The following is a 19,555-nucleotide window of genomic DNA, read 5'->3' as shown; positions in this document are numbered from 1 at the left end:
TTCAGAAAATCATACAGCACTATATAAAATTGGCAAGTCTGTCAGCTGTGTGTGTTAAACATTATTCATGCAGTCACTAATTAATCATGAAAGAGTGTTCAGTCAACTATTTTCCAGAAACAGGTCTATAAATGATGACATCTTAGGAATACGTTTTTCATATTTTTTTTCAAACCAGTTAAGTGAAAAAAAAGTGACGGAAAAAGCGTCTCAACACGAAAAGAACAAAACAAAAAGCTTAGCGGTGGAGCACGTCGGCCCTTTTGTCCTGTCCAATTGAAATCAAACTCAAAGGATAACCACCGGGAATGTTTGTCGAGGATGCGTTGTTCCGACGCTCCAAACAAAGACAGATCGGCTTTAAACAAGACATTTAATTAGCGCCGGATCCTGAGCTCGGGCGGCGCCAACCAATTAGACATTCCTCAGGCGTGCGCAGGTCCTTTTTCACAGATCCTCTCCGGCGCTGTCTCTTACAGTACATCTCCCGCCGTCCAGTTAAGGGAAGGTAAATAGCCCAAGACAGACAGCTTCATTAACAAGCGTCTGAAAAGCGTCGGGGCGGATTGTCGCTTAAATAGTACGCCGTTACCGTAGGCCCGCCCGGCGACCTCTGATCAATTACAGCTGACATTATTGTTTGTCGGGAAGCTTTTTTTTCCCCTTTTGTTCCTCGGAAAACGAGATCAGGCTTGAGCTTTGGCTGCAAATGCAATCTCCCCCTTCTCTCTTTGTGCTTCCTTGGCTCCACAAACAATAAATCATTCCACTGAAGAGATAATAAAGTGCCAAGTAGGATCTAGTTTAATATTTGTCAGGAGACATCTGCCTGTGACACAGTTAAAACTGTTCGAGGCCTCCGCTTTTTCTTGTTCTCTTAAGTTCACCTATAAAAAGGCAAACGTCCTGTTGAGATGAAGATTGACGGTGGCGAGTTATCATTTCAGTCCACCACAGAGACAATCATTAATCATTTTAAAACGTTCCATCATTTGTTTACACCATGCCATTTGAGTTTGGCTTAACAAGCTCTTGACACCGGAAAACACGTTCTCACCGAGGGCTGTTTTAATGCGCTGGCCGATTCCGATCTTTGCTTAGCCAGGCGAGAGCGTAACAGCTGAGCTGTTTGTGTCGCCATGAAGTGATTTGTCGTTTTAATGACAGCACATCGGAGCTCACCTTTGCGGCTCCCTCGGGCTCACTTCCGCTAAATAAACGCTTTGTTGACATGCGGCGGGAATTCGCCTCTTCATCACTTCTTCACTTCTGGCTTGGGAATCCCGATAGCAATCAACGCGGCAAGAATTTAGTCGGTACGAATATACATCTGGCAAAACGATTTTGCCGTGATTATGAAGTTAAGGTGAGTTTTTCTGCAATGTCATCCGCTTACCGTTTTGCAGAAAAACCTACTGAATTGTCATGACAGCAGACTTTAAAAGTCACATTGACTTACTGTACACCAAGCAGTCCGCGCCCAACGGTACGTTTTGCATGAACTTACATTTGCACTGTCAGAAATGTTTTATTTTGTGACTATATGTATGGAATTTCAACATCCAGAAAACACTTTACATGAAAAATACTTTATTTTGCAATTATCAGGGGGCCGCACAGCTGGGCTGTGGTTTTGCACATATGCCTCACAGTTTTGTGGTTCGGGTTGGAATCCCCGCTGCAGCCTCACTGTGTGAAGTTTGCGTGTCCTCTTCATACTTGCGTATTTTTTCCTTCCACATTTCAAAAACATGCATGTTTTGCATGGAGGACTCTAAATGAATGTCGGCGGAATGATTGTTGATTTCTACTCACCTGACAGAAGTATCTGCGAAGCGGGACAGTCAGATATTGTGTCAACAGTGTCAAATGCTTACAGTACTGACGTGAACGGTATTACCGCTGCATATCCACACGACTAATTGCTTGTGGTTCTGTTGGTTTTTGGCTCTGTAGCGAGTCTGACAGGCAGATGGTTTTTTAGATGTTGCTATTTGTTTTATGTTCATTTAATAAGGAAAAATAAACTACGTTCATCATCACCACTTGTACGCGTGAAGACTCTAATGTTGATCACAATCTGTTTGGGACCCCGGTTGGCCTCCGATGTGTCCGTACTGTGAGACCATTTTTCCCCTGGCAAATTATGGAAATAGAAATAACCCGTTCAAGGGACTGTCACTACCAGAGGTTTTCAGTGAGCTTGCAACATGAGTTACTGTCAGACAAGGGTAAAAACAAGTTCACCACGGTTCATAATAATCATAATATGATTGACCTTGTTGCAAGTTTTCTGGTCGAAATTTTGCCAAGTCTGCCAACTTTGCTCAAACCAACCGGTCTCCCGCTCACCCGCATCCTTTCGGTCTGGAACAAAAGGAAGTGGGCGCATTCCCCTGCGCTCCTAAAGCCACTTTAGGACGACGGGGACATGAAAGTTGCCGGCGGGGCAGCCACTGAAAGCAACAGCGATAACGGCGACGCAGGCTTTGGCCTCAAGGACAAGTGGCGGCGCCTTCTCTGTATTTTTGGAAAGGGAGGACGCATTTGGCCCTGGGTGTAATACATCTTACCTGAGAGGCCCTCGAGGAGCCTTGAATGGCTGATGGGTTGCCAAGACCTTCTCCTTGTTGTCCTACGTTAAGCACCGCCGTTTCTTTGTTTTGCTTTGTTTTTTGTTTTAATTGAGCTTTGCCTGCCGAGCGGTAATTGATTCAGTCCGAGCGATGAGACAAGGTGCTCGCTTTAATCCTTCATTTTGTTTGGGAATACTCTCCGCCGAGGCACCTTTCTTATGGAAATCAATGGTTGCTTTTGGAAAAAGGAGCCCTTTCATTTTCAAGCAGTGTCCTTCTCTTTCGAGTTGTCGCCATGCAGATCTCCTTGCCCTTTAGCCACTGATGTTTTGTCAGAGTTGTTTTTTTTGCAGATCAGCTTTTTTTTATTATTATTACCTTGAACCCTTCTGCCAAGTGAGAGGGAAGGAGAGAGAGAGAGAAAAAAATTCAACAACAAAAAAAAAAAGCTCAATCGGTATCCGAGTGTCTATGAGGTTGTCTTTAAAGCGGGCGGCGCAGGAACGAGACCAAACCGTTCGCAGTCGCGTTTGATCCTCGGCCGTTCAAAGTCCCGTCGAGCCGAGCGGGGACGGACGAGAGGAAGGGCGGGGGGGGGGGGGGGGGGGGGGACGCCTAACTTTGACCTTCTGAAAGTTGCCCTCTCTTCATGAAAGAAGCGCGGCGCACTGCTCCCCACGAACCCCCGCGGAATCTTTATTATTCCGCTCTCTTTTCTGTTTAAACATCATCAATTTCCCCCAATTAAGCGTCCGTTGGCGGACTGCAATTGAATAATTTAAAAGATATGTCTGCCGCCGGAATGGAATAATACGTGCATCTATATTTATATATGAAAGGGACTGAAACGCCTTCATTATGCCGACTGATAGGCTGATATAATTAACCTTAGTCGCGTTTGTCATTAGCGCGCTTAACTAATCATGGCGGCTTTCAAGATTGCCTCTGTTTTTGCTGCCGTTTTTATATTTAAATATTGAGATCATTTCCATGATATTCCCATATTTTTCATTCATCAGGGAATAATTGATTCCTTTTTATTGCTGTGTAAACTTGAGTGTGTGAACTACTGTGCGGATAGTTTTTATCCCCCATTTTCTTTATGATTATTGCGTTCCTTCTCTATTATTAACGCGTAATAAAACATTGATGTCTATTATGTTAACATGGAGAATTATTCAATTGCCTCAGTTAAAGTGTTATTGGACTTTTTAAGGGGTATTTCAGGGGCGGGAATTGCAGAATTAATAGCATGGGGAAATATATCTTCGATTGCGTTGCGGAAGTTGAGTAACCGACGACCTGGTCTTCACGTGGTGGCAGGCCTGGAACTCCCGTTCATGATGATGCCCCACCCGCTGATCCCCGTCAGTCTTCCGCCGGCTTCCGTCACCATGGCGATGAGCCAGATGAACCACCTCAGCACCATCGCCAACATGGCCGCCGCCGCGCAGGGCCAGAGCCTGCCCTCGAGAATGGTCACGTCTGTCATCAAGGTAACGTTTCCTCCCTTTATGTTTGCGCAACACTTTTTTGTCTTATTTTGCTCAACGCTTTAGCAGTTGTTCCTTCAAATAGCCATCCTCATTTGACAAAAATGTGTCACCCTCACAAAAAGGACTGTCAAAACGTAGATGAACCACTTAAGCTTGAAATATATATATTAAATATAAACTACATGTTGATTATTTTAACCCGTAGTTTTAGAATGCAGAATACGATCTTCAACTATAGCAGCGTGCAATTATCACGTCAGTAGCAAAGCACCCTTGCTGCATGCTTTGAATGGGGAAAGCGTAGCACCACCTGGTCCACGGTTATAAAATAGACAATTGAAAGTTACTTGTCCCAATTGAAATCGTAACATAAAGCATCCCTTCTGTGCCCGCCACGGCGCAGACCGCCCTGTTTTAAATAGGCCGGCTGCACGCGTCCGCTAGACTCCGCAATTATCTTCAAACGTGTACAGGTATAATGTAATGTGTTTAAAAAGACATTTCGGAATGCATTGACAGGCTGTTTTGTGACAACTGCTAATGAATATATTTATTTTAGGGCTGTGTGTTGTCACTGCAGGGTTTGCAGGAGCGCATGCAGGACAGTCCGTCCCCCGCCCCGTCTTTAGAGGACCACCGGAGGCCCGGCAGCCACCCGTCGTCTCACCGTAGCAGCAGCGTGTCCAGCTCGCCCGCCCGCACGGAAAGCTCCCTGGACAGGATACGTACGTGGACTCGCGGCTCACCGTCGCGTTCGTCAAAGTCGTCCTCACGTCCGCCCGCAACCTTGTCGTCCGCAGCGCCGCACCACAACGGCCTGTCCGTGAACCAAGCCCTGCTCGGCTTGTCCCCCAACATCCCGCCCGGACCTAAAGAGGGAGACCTGGCCCACGACATGAGCCACGAAGGCAAGAGGATGCATGCAGAAAAAGGTCAGTGGAGTTTTATTCTTCAATACACGGGACCCCCGCAGATTCACCTATTCACTCTTTTTTCCCCCCATTTTTATTTTTATTTTTTATTGTTTTAATTTATATTTTTAATGGGGCTTAACTAACCCGAAAACGCTTGTTGCCAGTTTATCCAGACTTATTCAAGATTTTTTTTGGGGGGGGGGGGGGGGGGGGTCTTTTTTTTTTTTTTTAATGGCCATCAATTATCCCCAGATTTTTGCTATTCGCGGTCTGGTCCTTATCCCCCGCCATTCTCGGCGAGCCATTGTATTTCATTGATTAAATTGAATAATGAAAAAGGATTCAAATGAATGTGAATTAGTTGCACACAGACGTGTAAACGGAGTCTAGGGCCGCACGATATATTGTTTGAGCATCGTTATTGTGATGTACGTGTGTGTGCAATTGTCACATCGCATGTACTTATTATGCAGTGAATCAACTGCAATATTAAAAAAGACCAGCAGAGGGATCTGTTTGGAGACGCAAATAAGATTAGCGTCGACGTTACGGTGAATTATAACCCTTCAAACAACACACGGAGGATCCCAGCTTCTTCCGTACTCCTTGTATGATAACTAGAAATGAGGACACAGGAAACGGTGTACACCAGCTGCGTTTCCTGTATCACTCTTCAGAATGAAACTAAGTTCGCGTCCCAACAGATTAGATTAGCACATTTGGGGGACAGCGGTGGAGAGCTAAAAGAGAAATGTGTACTGGTTTTCACGTCACGAGTATGTTATCCTGTATTCTTTCATTTCGCAGGTTTAAAATAGAATCGTAATGCAAATGTTTTCCAATGTGGTGGAGCCCGATCTCCTGTCTCCTGCAGATTGTAATATTTCCACAAGGGGCTTTTGTTTACTCAACTGCAGATGGGTGGAGGCGTCCTGCGTAAGTAACTGTATTGAAATTTCCAAACAAAAACGGAACCAATAAGTAGCCTTCAACATTGTGGAGCGATCACGTCAAAGTCTGGTGGCCTGCATTAAGCATACAGATCAATACACAGCATAATTCAAATAATGAAATCATTTTCTCCACACCTTAATTCTGTTTTGGCTTGCAACGAATACATTGAGAAAGTTTCTATTTGAGTGGCGGCCGCTATTTGAGGCAATACAGTATACGCAGGAACCGCCTCCGGCTAATTGCTGGACAGCCAGGTGGGAAAGGTCAAAAAGTTGTACGATAATAGAGCTTGTTAAATAAAAAAGAAAGGTCATAAAATTAATCTGAAAATGGATCTAAAAAAAGGTGAAAGGTGATATGAAAAAAGAGGGTTTAATCTCCGAGTCATTATGAAAACATTTAAGGCTGCTTCTTTTTAATGAACATTTTCGTGGGTATTTTTTACACCTCAAAGATAGCCCGTCCTTTAACAGATGCTGTCTCTCAATTCGATGTCGGGTGCGTCACCCACTTGCAAGAAATAAAAGCCTTCCTTTTTCTCATCAGTAACTAATTATCTCGCGTCACAGACGCGAGGGTTCCCGCACGGACATGAAGGCTTAACCCGCAAAGCCAATTTCAACTCCATTGCTAACCGAAACAGCAACACCGGATTGCATTCAAGTGTGAAGACGACTTTTCAAGCGAGCGCTTAAAGCTGAAAAAAGCTTGCGTTCTGCACGACGCCGTCTTTAAGGACGTCGACAGACGTTTGATCGCTCCGCAATCTTGCGTTTGTTCGCCGCTTTTCTCTCTTTTGAAGACTTGAATTTTCAACTTTACTTTACACTCCAATTTCACTTGAGATCAATTTGAATATACTGGTAACATTTTGTAGTTTTACTTCCTCCCATTTGCATGTGAGTATATAAACACTTCTGGCCAATGTTTGTCTAAAAATGAGTAGAAGGCTGATGAAAGTCTGGCTAATGTTGCAAAAGGTGCATTTGACACTGAATAATGCATCAGTCTCAAGGTTTACAATGGACGTTTAAGCAAGATGTGAGTAGCTACGAAGATGAGCAATTCATATCGCCGATCCAAATTAGGAGGTGGACGTCTGCCGTTCTCCGTTCCTAAAGTCAAATGAATTGATATCAGCATAAATCCTCACGCGCCATTCCCCGACACTCCCGCTTGCTTCCCACGTGGGAGGGGATACGTTCAAGAGATGTACCCCGGTCGTATCATCCGGCGGTGAAATCCGTTCATTAATTGCTGGCGAGATTTTTCATTATGAAATGGAACCAAAAAAAAAGGAAGATGATCCGCACTCATAGAAAGCGAAGCAAATGTTAGATTTGTAGTATTCTCGGTCGGCTCGGAGGGAGCGGGGTCGGCCGGTCGTGTTGCTGCGCTGGGCGGCGCGAGGCGATAACGATCCCAGAACCGCTGAGGAAATCCGCTTCGCTCCCGGTTGGATCGTCTGACATGAAACTCACGATTAGACCTTCGCTGCTGCGTCAGAATAATTAGCAGAATCATCAGCACAATTTACGACTGTGCGCAACGTGCGTGTGTGTTTCGAACAGATTCTCCTTTTATTGCGGTGAAGGAAATCTTGGATGGCACCGTGGATGACATGCTATTACTTTTCTTTTTTAAATGTCTGACTTTGACTTGTTGCCAACACCAGTAAAACACAAATCAATGTCTTGACCACATAAGCAATATGATATAACATTATATATTATCACGTTTGAAACAAATATTCAAAAGGATATAGCTGTTTCCGTGTATTTAAAACATTTTTCTCGTAGCACTTTTCGTTGGTTGAAACGTAATACATCAAATTGTATATTCTGTAACAGATATATAACATATCATCATATGATAAAGGAATTATATTAAGTGGGTTATTTTTGGGGCTACAAAGACAATTATATGTTTTTTTAAATTATTATTTTTATTTTTATTTCTGTTTAAAATGTTTTTTAAACTGCCATTTGGTGCAACAGCATATTGGGTATAATAGTAATCATTATCGTAATCAACCTTTTAAACATTAAATATTAAAGAAAATGTCCCAAAAACAATCACGCTGTCACCGTGTGTTAAAAGTATTGATAATAGTTGTGGTGATAATGGTTAATAGTAGCGTATGTTTTTACAGTATTTAGTGTTATAATAAGAAGAAAAAGAAGAAGTAGGAGGAGGAGTAGAAGAAGAATGCTTGTATTAACAATGATGTATATACTTGCATAGGTTTAAATAATTCCTCAAAATATTACAAAATACATTTCAATTTGTGGAAGAATATGTCATCTACTAATATTCATAAAGAAAGCACAAGTATACAGATTTTGATGAGGGATCACCAGTGAAATCCATTTTCTGTAGCGCTCCTCCTGACGCGGGTCGCGGGCTTGCCGGAGCCTGTGCCAGCTATCTTCGGGCGAGAGGCGGGGTACGCCCTGGACCGGTCGCCAGCCAATCGCAGGGCACATAGAAACAAACAACCAATCTAGAGTCTTCGATTAACCTACCACGCCTGTTTGCGGGACGTGGGAGGAAACCCACGCAGACACGGGGTGAACATGCAAACTCCACACGGGCGGGGGCGGGGCCGGGATTTGGACCCCGGTCCTCAGAACTGTGACGCAGATGTGCTATCCAGTCGCCCACCGTGCCGCCTACCGTTGAAATCATTTCATAGTTCTCAAATAAAACATGCTTCAATATTTAGTCTGTCCAAAGCCTCTGGTGAGCAAGTTCATGAGAAAAATAATCATTCTGTACAAACAAATGGAGTGTTTTGTTTTGTTTTGTTTTTCCCAAACATTGCTTCTTGTTTTTGTTCAGACTCAATCAAGCCTCTATCGATCTGTGACGTCAAGCTGTAGTTTATGGGCTGGGGTCAATGTTATAGTCAAAGATTCCGTTTGTTGAAGCTCTGGGGAGGAAATGGAAGCACGGGATCCATAAAAGCCAAACAAAAGGAAGCAAACAATCCGCCGGCGATCCCAACAAGTTAACCCTCACACACTCTGCACACTCGTTCTTGTCAATTCCCGAAATGTCGCCGGACCTGATTAGGATTCTGCTCTCTTCTGAGGTCTTGCACTGTGTGGAGAGGGGGGGGAAATGAGATTTATTTATTTATTCTTTATTTTTCATAAAATAACCCATTAATGCAGAGGAGTGCAAGCAAATTAGTTAGCAATTTGCTGAGCATGAATTAATGAAGAGAGCTCCTCGCCGCTCGCACAGTTGTAATTTTCATAATAACCCCGGAACCTTTTATTTGGCAGCTTGTTTAGTTTTTTCGTTTGAAGGTTTTCATTAGTCTAATGAGGACTGCGCAAGGGCGAGCAGTCAGCACAATTTACACGCGGAAGCTATCATAATAAATGAGCCAATTTGAATAACATGCGCCGGTTTATGCAGCGAGATAAGAGAGACGGCCGCCGCCGTCCGATACATTAAGAACTAACTAATAACCAAAGTAATTCCAATAAAAGCTTTAAGTAAAGGGAATAAAATTAATGATAGATATAGTGAAGTGTAATGATATGATGCACGACGCGTTAGATGAATAAAATAAAGCATTGTTCAGGAGGCTTTGTTTATGGCCGGCTTTTTAATTAGGAGCCCGTTGGTCACGTCGGTTTGTTTAGCGATAGTGTTCCGATGCTTTAATGATATCTCCCCCACTTGTTTGATCTTTACGATCCTGGCCGAGCGTTCAATTAATCTCGTGCGCAGCGGGAACGCCGGAGATGGGACTCCATTTAAATAGGATCCCCGAAAAGATGCCGCAATGTCATCCTGCATCACGGCGGGACAAAGGCTATTTGTTGTCAAGACTTTTTCCAAGTTTTGTCACCTAACACAGAAAAAACAGATGGTCCTGGCTTGTTTTTTTTGTTTTTTTTTTCGGTCTTCGGTCCAAACATTTTCCTGGCTGAAAAAAAAAAACAACGAGGAGAGAGTGCGATTCGATGATGTTTAAAGTATAAAGCTATCTCACATGTGACTAATTGAACAGCTTCAAACGATTAAAAAAAAGAAAAGTCTTCCTACAAGCCTCTGTCTCGTGAAAACAGCAGGTAGCCTCAACAAACGGGGGGGGGGGGGCATCTGAAAGCCTTTGGCTGTAAAATCCGCTGCGGCCATCAAACGGCTGGACAAGGTTTCTTTTCTTCAGGAAAAGAAACGGTGTTTCAAATGCCAGCCATACGTGCAAATAGCATGCGGCGGGGGCAGTGTTTTGCCAGTAGCGAGTCGCGCCCATCGTCGAGAGTCGCCGTTATTTAGTTTAGTAACTAGGCTGTTAACAACATACCTTTACAGTTTAGATGAACAAAATAACAACAGCATAACATCATTTCATGGGTAATATGAGTGCCTTGCTTAACTTAAGCAGACAAAGCTGTCCCTGATGACATTTGAGGGACAAAACTGACTTTGCGATGACAGCATAGCATTATCCACATGAAAAATAAGGCTTCATTTGGGGTTTCGGAAACAAAAGCTAACACAATATTCCGTCGTTTTACCAATAATGAAAAGTACATTGTTTGCCTTGGAGCTGGCAAAAGTGTGTCTGATGATTCTTGAACGCTAAAACTGACAATGCGAACAGTTGATTGAATATCTGGCTTGATTATAGGTTTTGGAAATTGAACAAAAATAATCTCATTTTTCCCTTCCCTTCCTTCTTATTGGTTGGAAGCTTGCTGTGCAGAATTTGCCAGTAATTTGTTATATGGCAGTTTCTCAAGTCAAAACTAGTTTAGCAAAAGCATCGGTCTAGTCTGTTCTAGATTGTTCGTCTTTATTCAGGTCGCGAGCGAGCTGGCGCCTGTCCCGTCTGAATTTGGGTGAAAGGTGGGGTACACCCGGACTGGTCGCCAGTCAAAGGCAGGACGCATATAGACTAGCAACCATTCACGCTCAGATTCACACACTCGTGGCCGTTTGGAATCTTCAGTGAACCTCTCGTACTTGTTTTGGGAATGAGGAAAGAAGCCGGTGAAAAGGCACACAAGCACGGGGAGAGCATGCGAATGCTACACAAAAAGGCCGGAGCCCAGATTCCGACCCAGAACCACCGGTCGCCGGCCGTGCAGCTCACCAAAACCAGAGCGTAGATAGTTACAAATGACTATGTTTCAATAATCAAATATTATACAGAGCACCCCAACTACTTGCGGGGGATTGAGATCTGGCCCCGAAATGCAAAAATGTGCGGGTAATTGACGCCTGTTATAATTGCATTAAAAATTATTATTATTATTTTTTTTTTCACACAAAATATTTGGGAATAGGCGAGGATAGACCGCCAATATGCTGTAAATGAAAAAGAAATTGAAAAAAATTGGGGGGGAAAATGAAAAAAAATCTGCAAATAGTATAATAATTATTATAATAATTAGGTGTATCCACGGGTGGCGAACTGCAAGTATGCGGGGGTCCATTGTACATGCTATTATTAACTTAATTCATGAACTTAATTTTAGAACATGACTGAAGCCATGACTGTAAAACTCACTCTGGACATCATACAGCTTAAAACTCATTCAGTGCCAGCTCCCAGTCATGGATATTTAACTTCTAAAGCCGTCAATGGCAGCGAATGTGGTTAAAGGTGCCACATTTTACCAACCCAACTTTTTCGAGTATTTGGAATCTAATATTGTCTCTATGGGGCCTCAGTAAACATGTGAAATATGAAATGAAATGGTCTACGCATTCCGGAGCTCCATACGTTTTTCTGGCGAGAGGCCTGAAATCAGCTCGTCGGAATTTCTCGAGCTTGTCGATGTCACCAGCTGTCCCGAGCTGGCGCTTTCGACACATCAAACACCGAGGCAACCAATCAGAGGAAAGCTGGCGATCTTAGCCAAATATGGACAAAGCGGATACAAACGTGGCTCAAACAGAAGTAGCTGTCGGAGGGAGGGGCCTTTTCTGGACACTCGGATGACAAAATAAAACAAAATATTTTTCAAATGAAATTAACACTTTTATACTTTGTCCATGTTCGAGAGTCACTCAATGTCCCTCATATCACGTCACATATTACTCTATAAAGCTACTCTCTAAAATTGTAAAAAAAAAAAAAAAAAAATAAAGAACATTTGTTGACCGCTTTAATAATTATATGGACAATGTAGCAAAAAGCCAATCGCACTTTAAAAACAAGACTCGAGCACATTGACCTCATTGCCGCGGTGTAAACACACACTGCTGACTGCATGGAAGACGCAAAACCAAGGACGTGTCAAGCGTCTAATCTGTTGACATGCAACATATTGATTTTCCAGGAATCTAAAACACCTTGCTGCCAATGCTCTCGCTGTGTTGTGATCGAAAGCTAAATGATCTAATTGCACTGAATTTGCCCAAAGTTATTATAGGATAACCATTATTAGTTCCACATTGGGGAATTTTGCTAATTATTAAAACATATTTATTAATGACAGCTGTATCTTTTTCCTTGGTGACAGGCAGAATAATGAAATCCTCTTGAGTAGACAGCAGAAGGTACAATAAGCCCATGTGTCCGCCTGTTGCCATTCATACAGCAGCTTCCTGCAAGTACATCAGCTTGGTTTTTGTTTTTTGTCCTTTGGCCCACATTTCAGACCAAGTACATTTGTGAATTGAGACGACATCATCATTATTTTAGTATTCGTACTTTTTGTGACACTTTTATTTGGTGGTGACTTTCCCAATGTAAAATGGGTGCCCGAGTTGCGAAACACGAGATTGGAGTAACACAGGTCAAGTGGAATGGCGTTCACTTCACGAGTGCGTGGGAAGCATACGGGGACGGGATCTTGCGGGCGGTCTTGGAGCGCTTGATTTTGTCACACGGCCAACAGAACTGCAACGAAAAAACTCCAACTAATGGCTGCTCGTGTGAATATAAGGAATCCAAAAGCTGCCGCGTGTGAAGAGTGGCTTATCTGGACGAACAAAAGTGGATTGAATCGAGGCGTTTGATCATTCACCTCCGCACTCTCCGATGATTCCTTCGATTGCCGACCCGTTTTTCCTGATCTTCCATATTTAGCGAGGCCCGCGCGCGCCGCACGGTGCGCATCGCCGCTCCGGCTGAGTAAAGCGCTTGTTCGTTTGTGCTGAAGGGTAACATGAAACAGGCCCGAGCCTCCTGATGGACAGGCAGATTTCACCTTCGCCAGTGAATGATAATGCATTATTAAATTTGCCTCTCTGCTCACTAGATACACTTAGCTGACCACAGCATATTTATCTCCCCATCCGACGCTCCCGTCTTGGCAGGAGAGAGCATTCTGTCACTTTTGAGGCATTTCAAAGATTAAAAAGAACCTCTCTCTTTTCAACGTCCCTAAAAGCATCTTCCCCCGTCCCCTTCCTCCTCACCGCTGCCACCGCCGCCCACCTGAGTGAAATGTGATTAGCAAGGAGATGGTGTCACGCGATGGAACATTCATGAGCGGCAGAACAAATATCCAAATGAACTCCTGTGTCCCCGCGCTTGCACTGTCAGCGTTCCTTCTCACATGCTGCAAGAAGAAATTTGATTGATCCTCTATTGAATAATTTTTTTTCTGCACGCTTTCATTTCAACGGCACGCGCTGACAAGTTGTTTGATCACAAAGCATTATTGTCTGCCAAGTCACATTTCAGGGGCTCTGATGGCTAATGATCTCGCCTCCTCCCACCGGGAAAAAAAAAAAAAAAGTCAGGTAGTCAGCACCCCGTTTGAAGCTGCGAGCGCCAAGGACACGGGGAGGACCCGACGCAACACGCAGCATTAAAGTCAGCCGAGATGAAGAGAAGGAGCTGAACACGTCAAACTTTTAATGATAGACATAGATAGCTTCAATGTCAGGGAAAGATCTTCTTTTTTTATGCCGATGGAAGAAAAAAACAACAACAAAAACAGAACTACAAAGACAAAAATAATCACACTTTACATTCGGACACAATGTAACTAAATCCACGACAAGAACCGTATCCAAACTGAGATTGCGCAGGTCTACCTAAAATTGTGTCCAGAGACGGAACATTTCGTTTGGAAACTGCAAAAATCATGTCTCATTGAATGCATCATTCAGAATGACAGGCTCTTGTGTATTTCATTTGGCATGTTATCCTTGAGGACACTGAGGGCACCAAGAAGCCAAGCCAAGACTGCGGAGTAATATTACTGTGGCCCTAACCCTATTTCTAAATATCAAGCTTACTCTCATTAACCCCGTTAACTTTGGGGCGAGAGGCCAGCCGGGTACGCCCTTGGACCGTTCGCAGGGCACTTTTAGACAAATAACCAGTCACACTCTCATTTACACCAGACAGTGTAACCTAACGTGTGTTTTGGGAAGTGAGAAGACCTGAGCCAAGATTCGAACACGGGACCTCTTGTCCATGAGACAGATATGCTAACCACTTTTTTGCACTGTCAAATGTTACCGTGATGAATTTGCTCTGCCATTGAGTGAGCAGCAGTGGTTGACTTGACATCACCTGTACGGTTTCCACTCGTTACTGGCAGTATCTGGTTTTACCAATGAAATGTGGCCATCATTACCCGTATGCAAATTTGGGAAAACCAACAAATAATAGGGGGAAACAAACAAATCACAAAAATGTTCACCCAAAAAAATCCAATTTCATAACTAATAACTTTTTAATCAGTGTTGTTGGTTGTTTATCGTGCAACGTCATTATTTTTCAACTCAAACATTCATTTGACTTATTATTATTATTTTTTTTAAATGAAGCTCAAGGCCTATAGTTGCATGTACAGAATCTGGAGGTTGCGCTGATAAGCTACAATCTATTAACGAGCATTCTCGTCTGCAAGGTGTTTATTTCTTTGCCACTTCCGTGCTGAACTTCGAAGGCAGAGGTGTCAAAATCATTTTTGCCACACTGTAGTTACACTTGGCCTCAGAGGGCCGTGTTAATTAAATGTTGAAGTGCCTCATCATATTATTGCAGATCAACAACAAATTGACCAATAACTGATTTTGAAATCAGAAGTCAAGAGTAATAGTTTAGCTATTGTTCAAATTACTGTACAAACTGGTTTGGTAACAAAAAAACATGTTTGGGCAATATCTCACCCTTCTATTCATTACATTTGACTATTTGAAAATTGGTCCAAATGTAAGCAAGAATCACGGTGAAGTTGTAGCGCATGATTTGCTTTTGCGGGCCACAAAAAAATGATGTAGCGGGCCGGATCTGGCCCCCGGGCCTTGTGTTTGACACCCGTGTTCTGAGGGAATTGCAATTTCCAGTTCTCGTCGGCGCTCAGGCGGCAGCTCTAAACACACTGCTATTGACAAATTTAAAAAAAAAAAAAATGTTTTTATTATTGTTATGATTTCTTTTCTATTATTATTGTTATCCTTGCTCCCTGAGAGCACCCAAGGTGAGTTTTACATATCTGAGCATCTGCTGTTATGCAGATCGCGGCCGCACGTTCCCATCCCGACGCCCTTGGACAACAGCATTAAGCAATTATGAAGATTATGTAGAATGCTGGAAAATTTGCGATTCAAAACAATACATATCTTGGCGGCGTCGGCGACTGTTGCGGACAGATAAGGTTGACCCTGAATATGTATTTCTGTACTTTTGGAGATGTTCTCGCTGGGGCGGGGGTCTTTTTTTGTATAATGTAATATTTGCATGTAAACAGTAATTAAGGGATGCGGCCGACACGCTGAGGCCAGGGCTCGCCAAGGTAAACGGACGAGCGGCCCCGCTCGTTCGCGGCGCTCCCGTCCTGTTTACAGACTGGCGAGCGGCGCTGCTCGTCGGCAGCGCTCGTAAAACTCGGCGGCGGGCGACGGGATGCCGGGAGCGCCGCGCGACCGCTCTTATCGTCTGGCAGTCTGCTCGATAGCCGACTTGAGGACATTGTGAGTCAAAGCTCTAAATTTTCACTCTGTGATAATTATGCGGCTATACTCGAGCTTTTATATCCTTCCACCGTGAAAGTAAATCATTCCTAATAAAGAGAGGAAGAATAGGGGGCGGCTGGTGGAAAAGTGCTTCAGGACTAATTTGCTTCAGCCCCTCCCTTTCTGCTCTCTATTCTGCTTTTTTTTTCCCTTTCTTTCTTGAAACCCTTTTCCTCAGTATTGCAGTCACCTTGACTTTGCAGCTGCCGCCTTATAGAGTGTGTTGCTTATCCCGTCTAACCCCAGTCTGTCAATTAGGTGTTTGAAAATTAATCTCTTTAGCTGCAAATACCGTGCCCGCTTTTCTTGAGCGTCTGCAAATGAAGTGTTATTAATTCGCGTGAGCAAAGCCGGTGTTATGAATAATGTTATCAAAACAGATTTCCGCGCGTTTAACACGTCGCCGCGATTAAAAGGGCCCCTTAAGTATTTTTATAACTGTGAATGGACTAATGGATTTTCATCCCGTCTTTGCAAAGTGTTGCTATAAGCCAGTTCTTTTCAAGTCCCCGCTTTTTCTTCTTCTGCTTCTTTTTATTCGTGTCTTCATCCTCGTCGTTAAAAAGCAAGCCAAGTAGAGTACAAATCTGGATTAGTGCCAGTGGAGCTTCGCCCAGTGGATTCCAGAACCAGGCAAAGACACCTCTAAGCTAAGACAGTTAGCGTGAGGCTATCTGTCCACTACTAAAACAAATGCTTGTTCCATTAAAAAATGTAAAAAAAAATTAAAAATTGATACAATTTGATCAAAATATGCCTCACAAATTTGAAAAAAATTAAAATTAAAAAAAACTAATTTGCATTTTCTTCTCAGATTTGTTTGTAACACTTTTTGTGATATAAAACGGAAGTTGCGATTCGTAAGCAGACTCGCATTCAAAGCGTACGACGGAAGAAGTTCAAGGGATTTCCTCTGCCGTTTGTTTGGAATTCTGATCAACATTTGCTTTTAATGTCACACGCAAATTTGTCTTTTTTTTCTACAGATTCAATTCAAGTTGTAAATTCAGGATTTTTTATATTTCACCAAGTTTCTCAGGGCTTAACGTGCTCATTATGAACACCAAATGCAAGCTTTTGCAAGATATGGGCGATGTTGGCGATGTACTACTTGCTAACCTGAAAGTCAAAAATCGTTGAGTTCGTACAATTCCGAAAACCCAACAAAATGTAAAACATTTTTTTTTTAAAATACATCTCGTGAGACCTCAGTGTACATCGTGAGACCTTAGTTCAATTGAATTCAATTTATTAGTTAATTAGTTTAGCGAGCATCAAAACTATTTGACTTTTTTGCAACACCAAAGTTTGACATGAATTACATGACATTTAAATCATATCACTAAAACTACTACTTGTTCTGTTAAAAAAAAAATCCTACAAGTACAAGGGGATTTCCTCTCCCATTGGTTTGTTTGTTTGTTTGTCCCAAATGCTTCATTATTATTATTACTATCAACGTGTAATTGCCGCTTGTGTTGGTCGTATTTCGGCGGCGCTATCGGGTACACACAGGACTCCCCAGTCACCTTCCGCGTTAAGCCGCGCGACGAGGCGCTCTAATGAATTCGTAAATGCCAAACAAAAGGCAAAGTAAACAAAGAGTGAGGAATAAACGGCTGGATGATTAGTGGGTCACGCAGAGATTAGCGGCGTATACAGTACAAATGATCCCGCTCGGAAATGAGAATGAGTCAGGCAAAATGGCCAATCAATTTTAATCTCTGGGATTCTTGTGTCAATAAACGCTGGGCCGCAATCTAAATCACTGCTTCAATAAACGCTGGAATGTTGTTGTTAGCTCGACCTCAGATGTTCCACTGTGATTCTTACTTTCCTTTTGTAGCCTCATCCTTCAGACAGTTACGGATCGCAGTTACAACCTTTTCGCTAACTTCTCCCCACCTTTTATCGAAGCTCGGAAACAAAACGTCCCGCACGCTTTTATGCAGTCATCGCAGTCGGCCGAGCCCGTAATCCTCGCCGGTCCGATAATGACACAGCCGCCTGCGTTTATTACACAGCAAAATGCTGACTTTGAACAAATGAGCACTCTGACCTTTATGCAATAAATATGACACGGGCCGCATAAAAAGACAAGATATCTTCCTCCCAAATGGAAGTCAGCTCAGATCCCTCGTTACCTTCGCTCTCTCGCACGCCTTTGCTTTTTCGTTCTGACTGAGCGAATGATGAAACGCGCTTGTATCCTCCGCCTTTAAATGCACGCTACTAAAGTTCAATTTGTAGCTCATAATCTGCTCTTATTAGTAGCGCCACACCTCATATACACGGCGGAACACCAGGGTGGATCCTTGTCTGTGCGCCGGTGTTCACGCATGATTAGATCCTTTAAGTCGATTCTAATTGGGCCTTCTCCCGCCACGAAATGCAATAATGCGCTTTATGCATAGGTAGTGGTAGGGGAGAGGGTGGCTAGACAGCATAGGTTGGTGGTGTGTAAGAAGACTCTGGTGGTGGGGAGGAAGAATAGGAAGACAAAGGCAGACCGGAGGACCATGTGGTGGAAGCTGAGACAGGACGAGTGTTGTGGAGCTTTTCGGGAAGAGGTGAGACAGGTTCTCGGTGGACAGGAGGAGAAGACTCGCCAGAAGACTGGACCACTGCAGCCAAGGTGATCAGTGAGGCAGGCAGGAGAGTACTTGGTGTAGCTTCTGGCAGGAAAGGAGAGGAGGAGACTTGGTGGTGCAACCTCACAGCACAGGAAATCATACAAGGAGAAAGGTTAGCTAAGAAGAAGTGGGACACTGAGAGGACCGAGTAGAGGCGAAAGGAATACATTGAGATGCGACACAGGGCAAAGGTAGAGGTGGCAAAGGCCAAACATGAGGCATATGATGACATGTATGCCAGGTTGGACACTAAAGAAGGAGAAAGGGATCTATACAGGCTGGCCAGACAGAGGGATAGAGATGGGAAGGACGTGCAGCAGGTTATGATGATTAAGGAGAGAGATGGAAATAGGTTGACTGGTGCCAGTAGTGTGCTAGATAGATGGAAAGAATACTTCAAGGAGTTGATGAAGGAGGAAAATGAGAGAGAAGGGAGAGCAGAAGAGGCAAGTGTGGTGGACCAGGAAGTGGCAATGATTAGTAAGGGGGAAGTTAGAAAGGCATTAAAGAGGATGAAAAATGCAAAGGCAGTTGGTCCTGATGACATTCCTGTGGAGGTATGGAAGCATCTAGGAGAGGTGGCAGTGGAGTTCTTGACCAGCTTGTTCAACAGAATTCTATCGCGTGAGAAGATGCCTGAGGAATGGAGGAAAAGTGCGCTGGTGCCCATCTTTAAGAACAAGGGGAATGTGCAAAGCTGTGGGAACTATAGAGGAATAAAGTTGATGAGTCACACAATGAAGTTATGGGAAAGAGTAGTGGAGGCTAGACTCAGGACAGAAGTGAGTATTTGCGAGCAACGGTATGGTTTCATGCCTAGAAAGAGTACCACAGATGCATTATTTGCTTTGAGGATGTTGATAGAAAAGTACAGAGAAGGTCAGAAGGAGCTACATTGTGTCTTTGTAGATCTAGAGAAAGCCTATGACAGAGTACCCAGAGAGGAACTGTGGTACTGCATGCGCAAGTCTGGAGTGGCAGAGAAGTATGTTAGAATAATACAGGACATGTACGAGGGCAGCAGAACAGAGGTG

The 19,555-nt window shown here is 43.5% G+C and overlaps 1 protein-coding gene across 6 annotated transcripts in view; it reads left to right on the top strand.

Moving 5' to 3' along the window:
• The window catches only part of dachd (dachshund d), a 144,280-nt gene that overhangs the window by 103,538 nt on the left and 21,187 nt on the right, over window positions 1-19,555 (top strand). For 4 of the 6 annotated variants that reach the window (XM_061691544.1, XM_061691541.1, XM_061691542.1 and 1 more), the window contains 3 exons: window positions 3,900-4,072; window positions 4,632-4,797; window positions 4,873-5,004. In XM_061691544.1, the coding sequence (XP_061547528.1) occupies window positions 3,900-4,072; window positions 4,632-4,797; window positions 4,873-5,004 (471 nt within the window). The remainder of the gene's footprint in view (window positions 1-3,899; window positions 4,073-4,631; window positions 4,798-4,872; window positions 5,005-19,555) is intronic. The other 2 variants (XM_061691543.1, XM_061691539.1) reach the window with 1 other exon arrangement.

Source organism: Phycodurus eques, chromosome 12 (assembly GCF_024500275.1).
Source record: "Phycodurus eques isolate BA_2022a chromosome 12, UOR_Pequ_1.1, whole genome shotgun sequence".
Taxonomy (NCBI): Eukaryota; Metazoa; Chordata; class Actinopteri; order Syngnathiformes; family Syngnathidae; genus Phycodurus; species Phycodurus eques.
The sequence above is the reverse complement of the archived record's forward strand: the minus strand, read 5'-3'. Positions and strand labels throughout refer to the sequence as shown.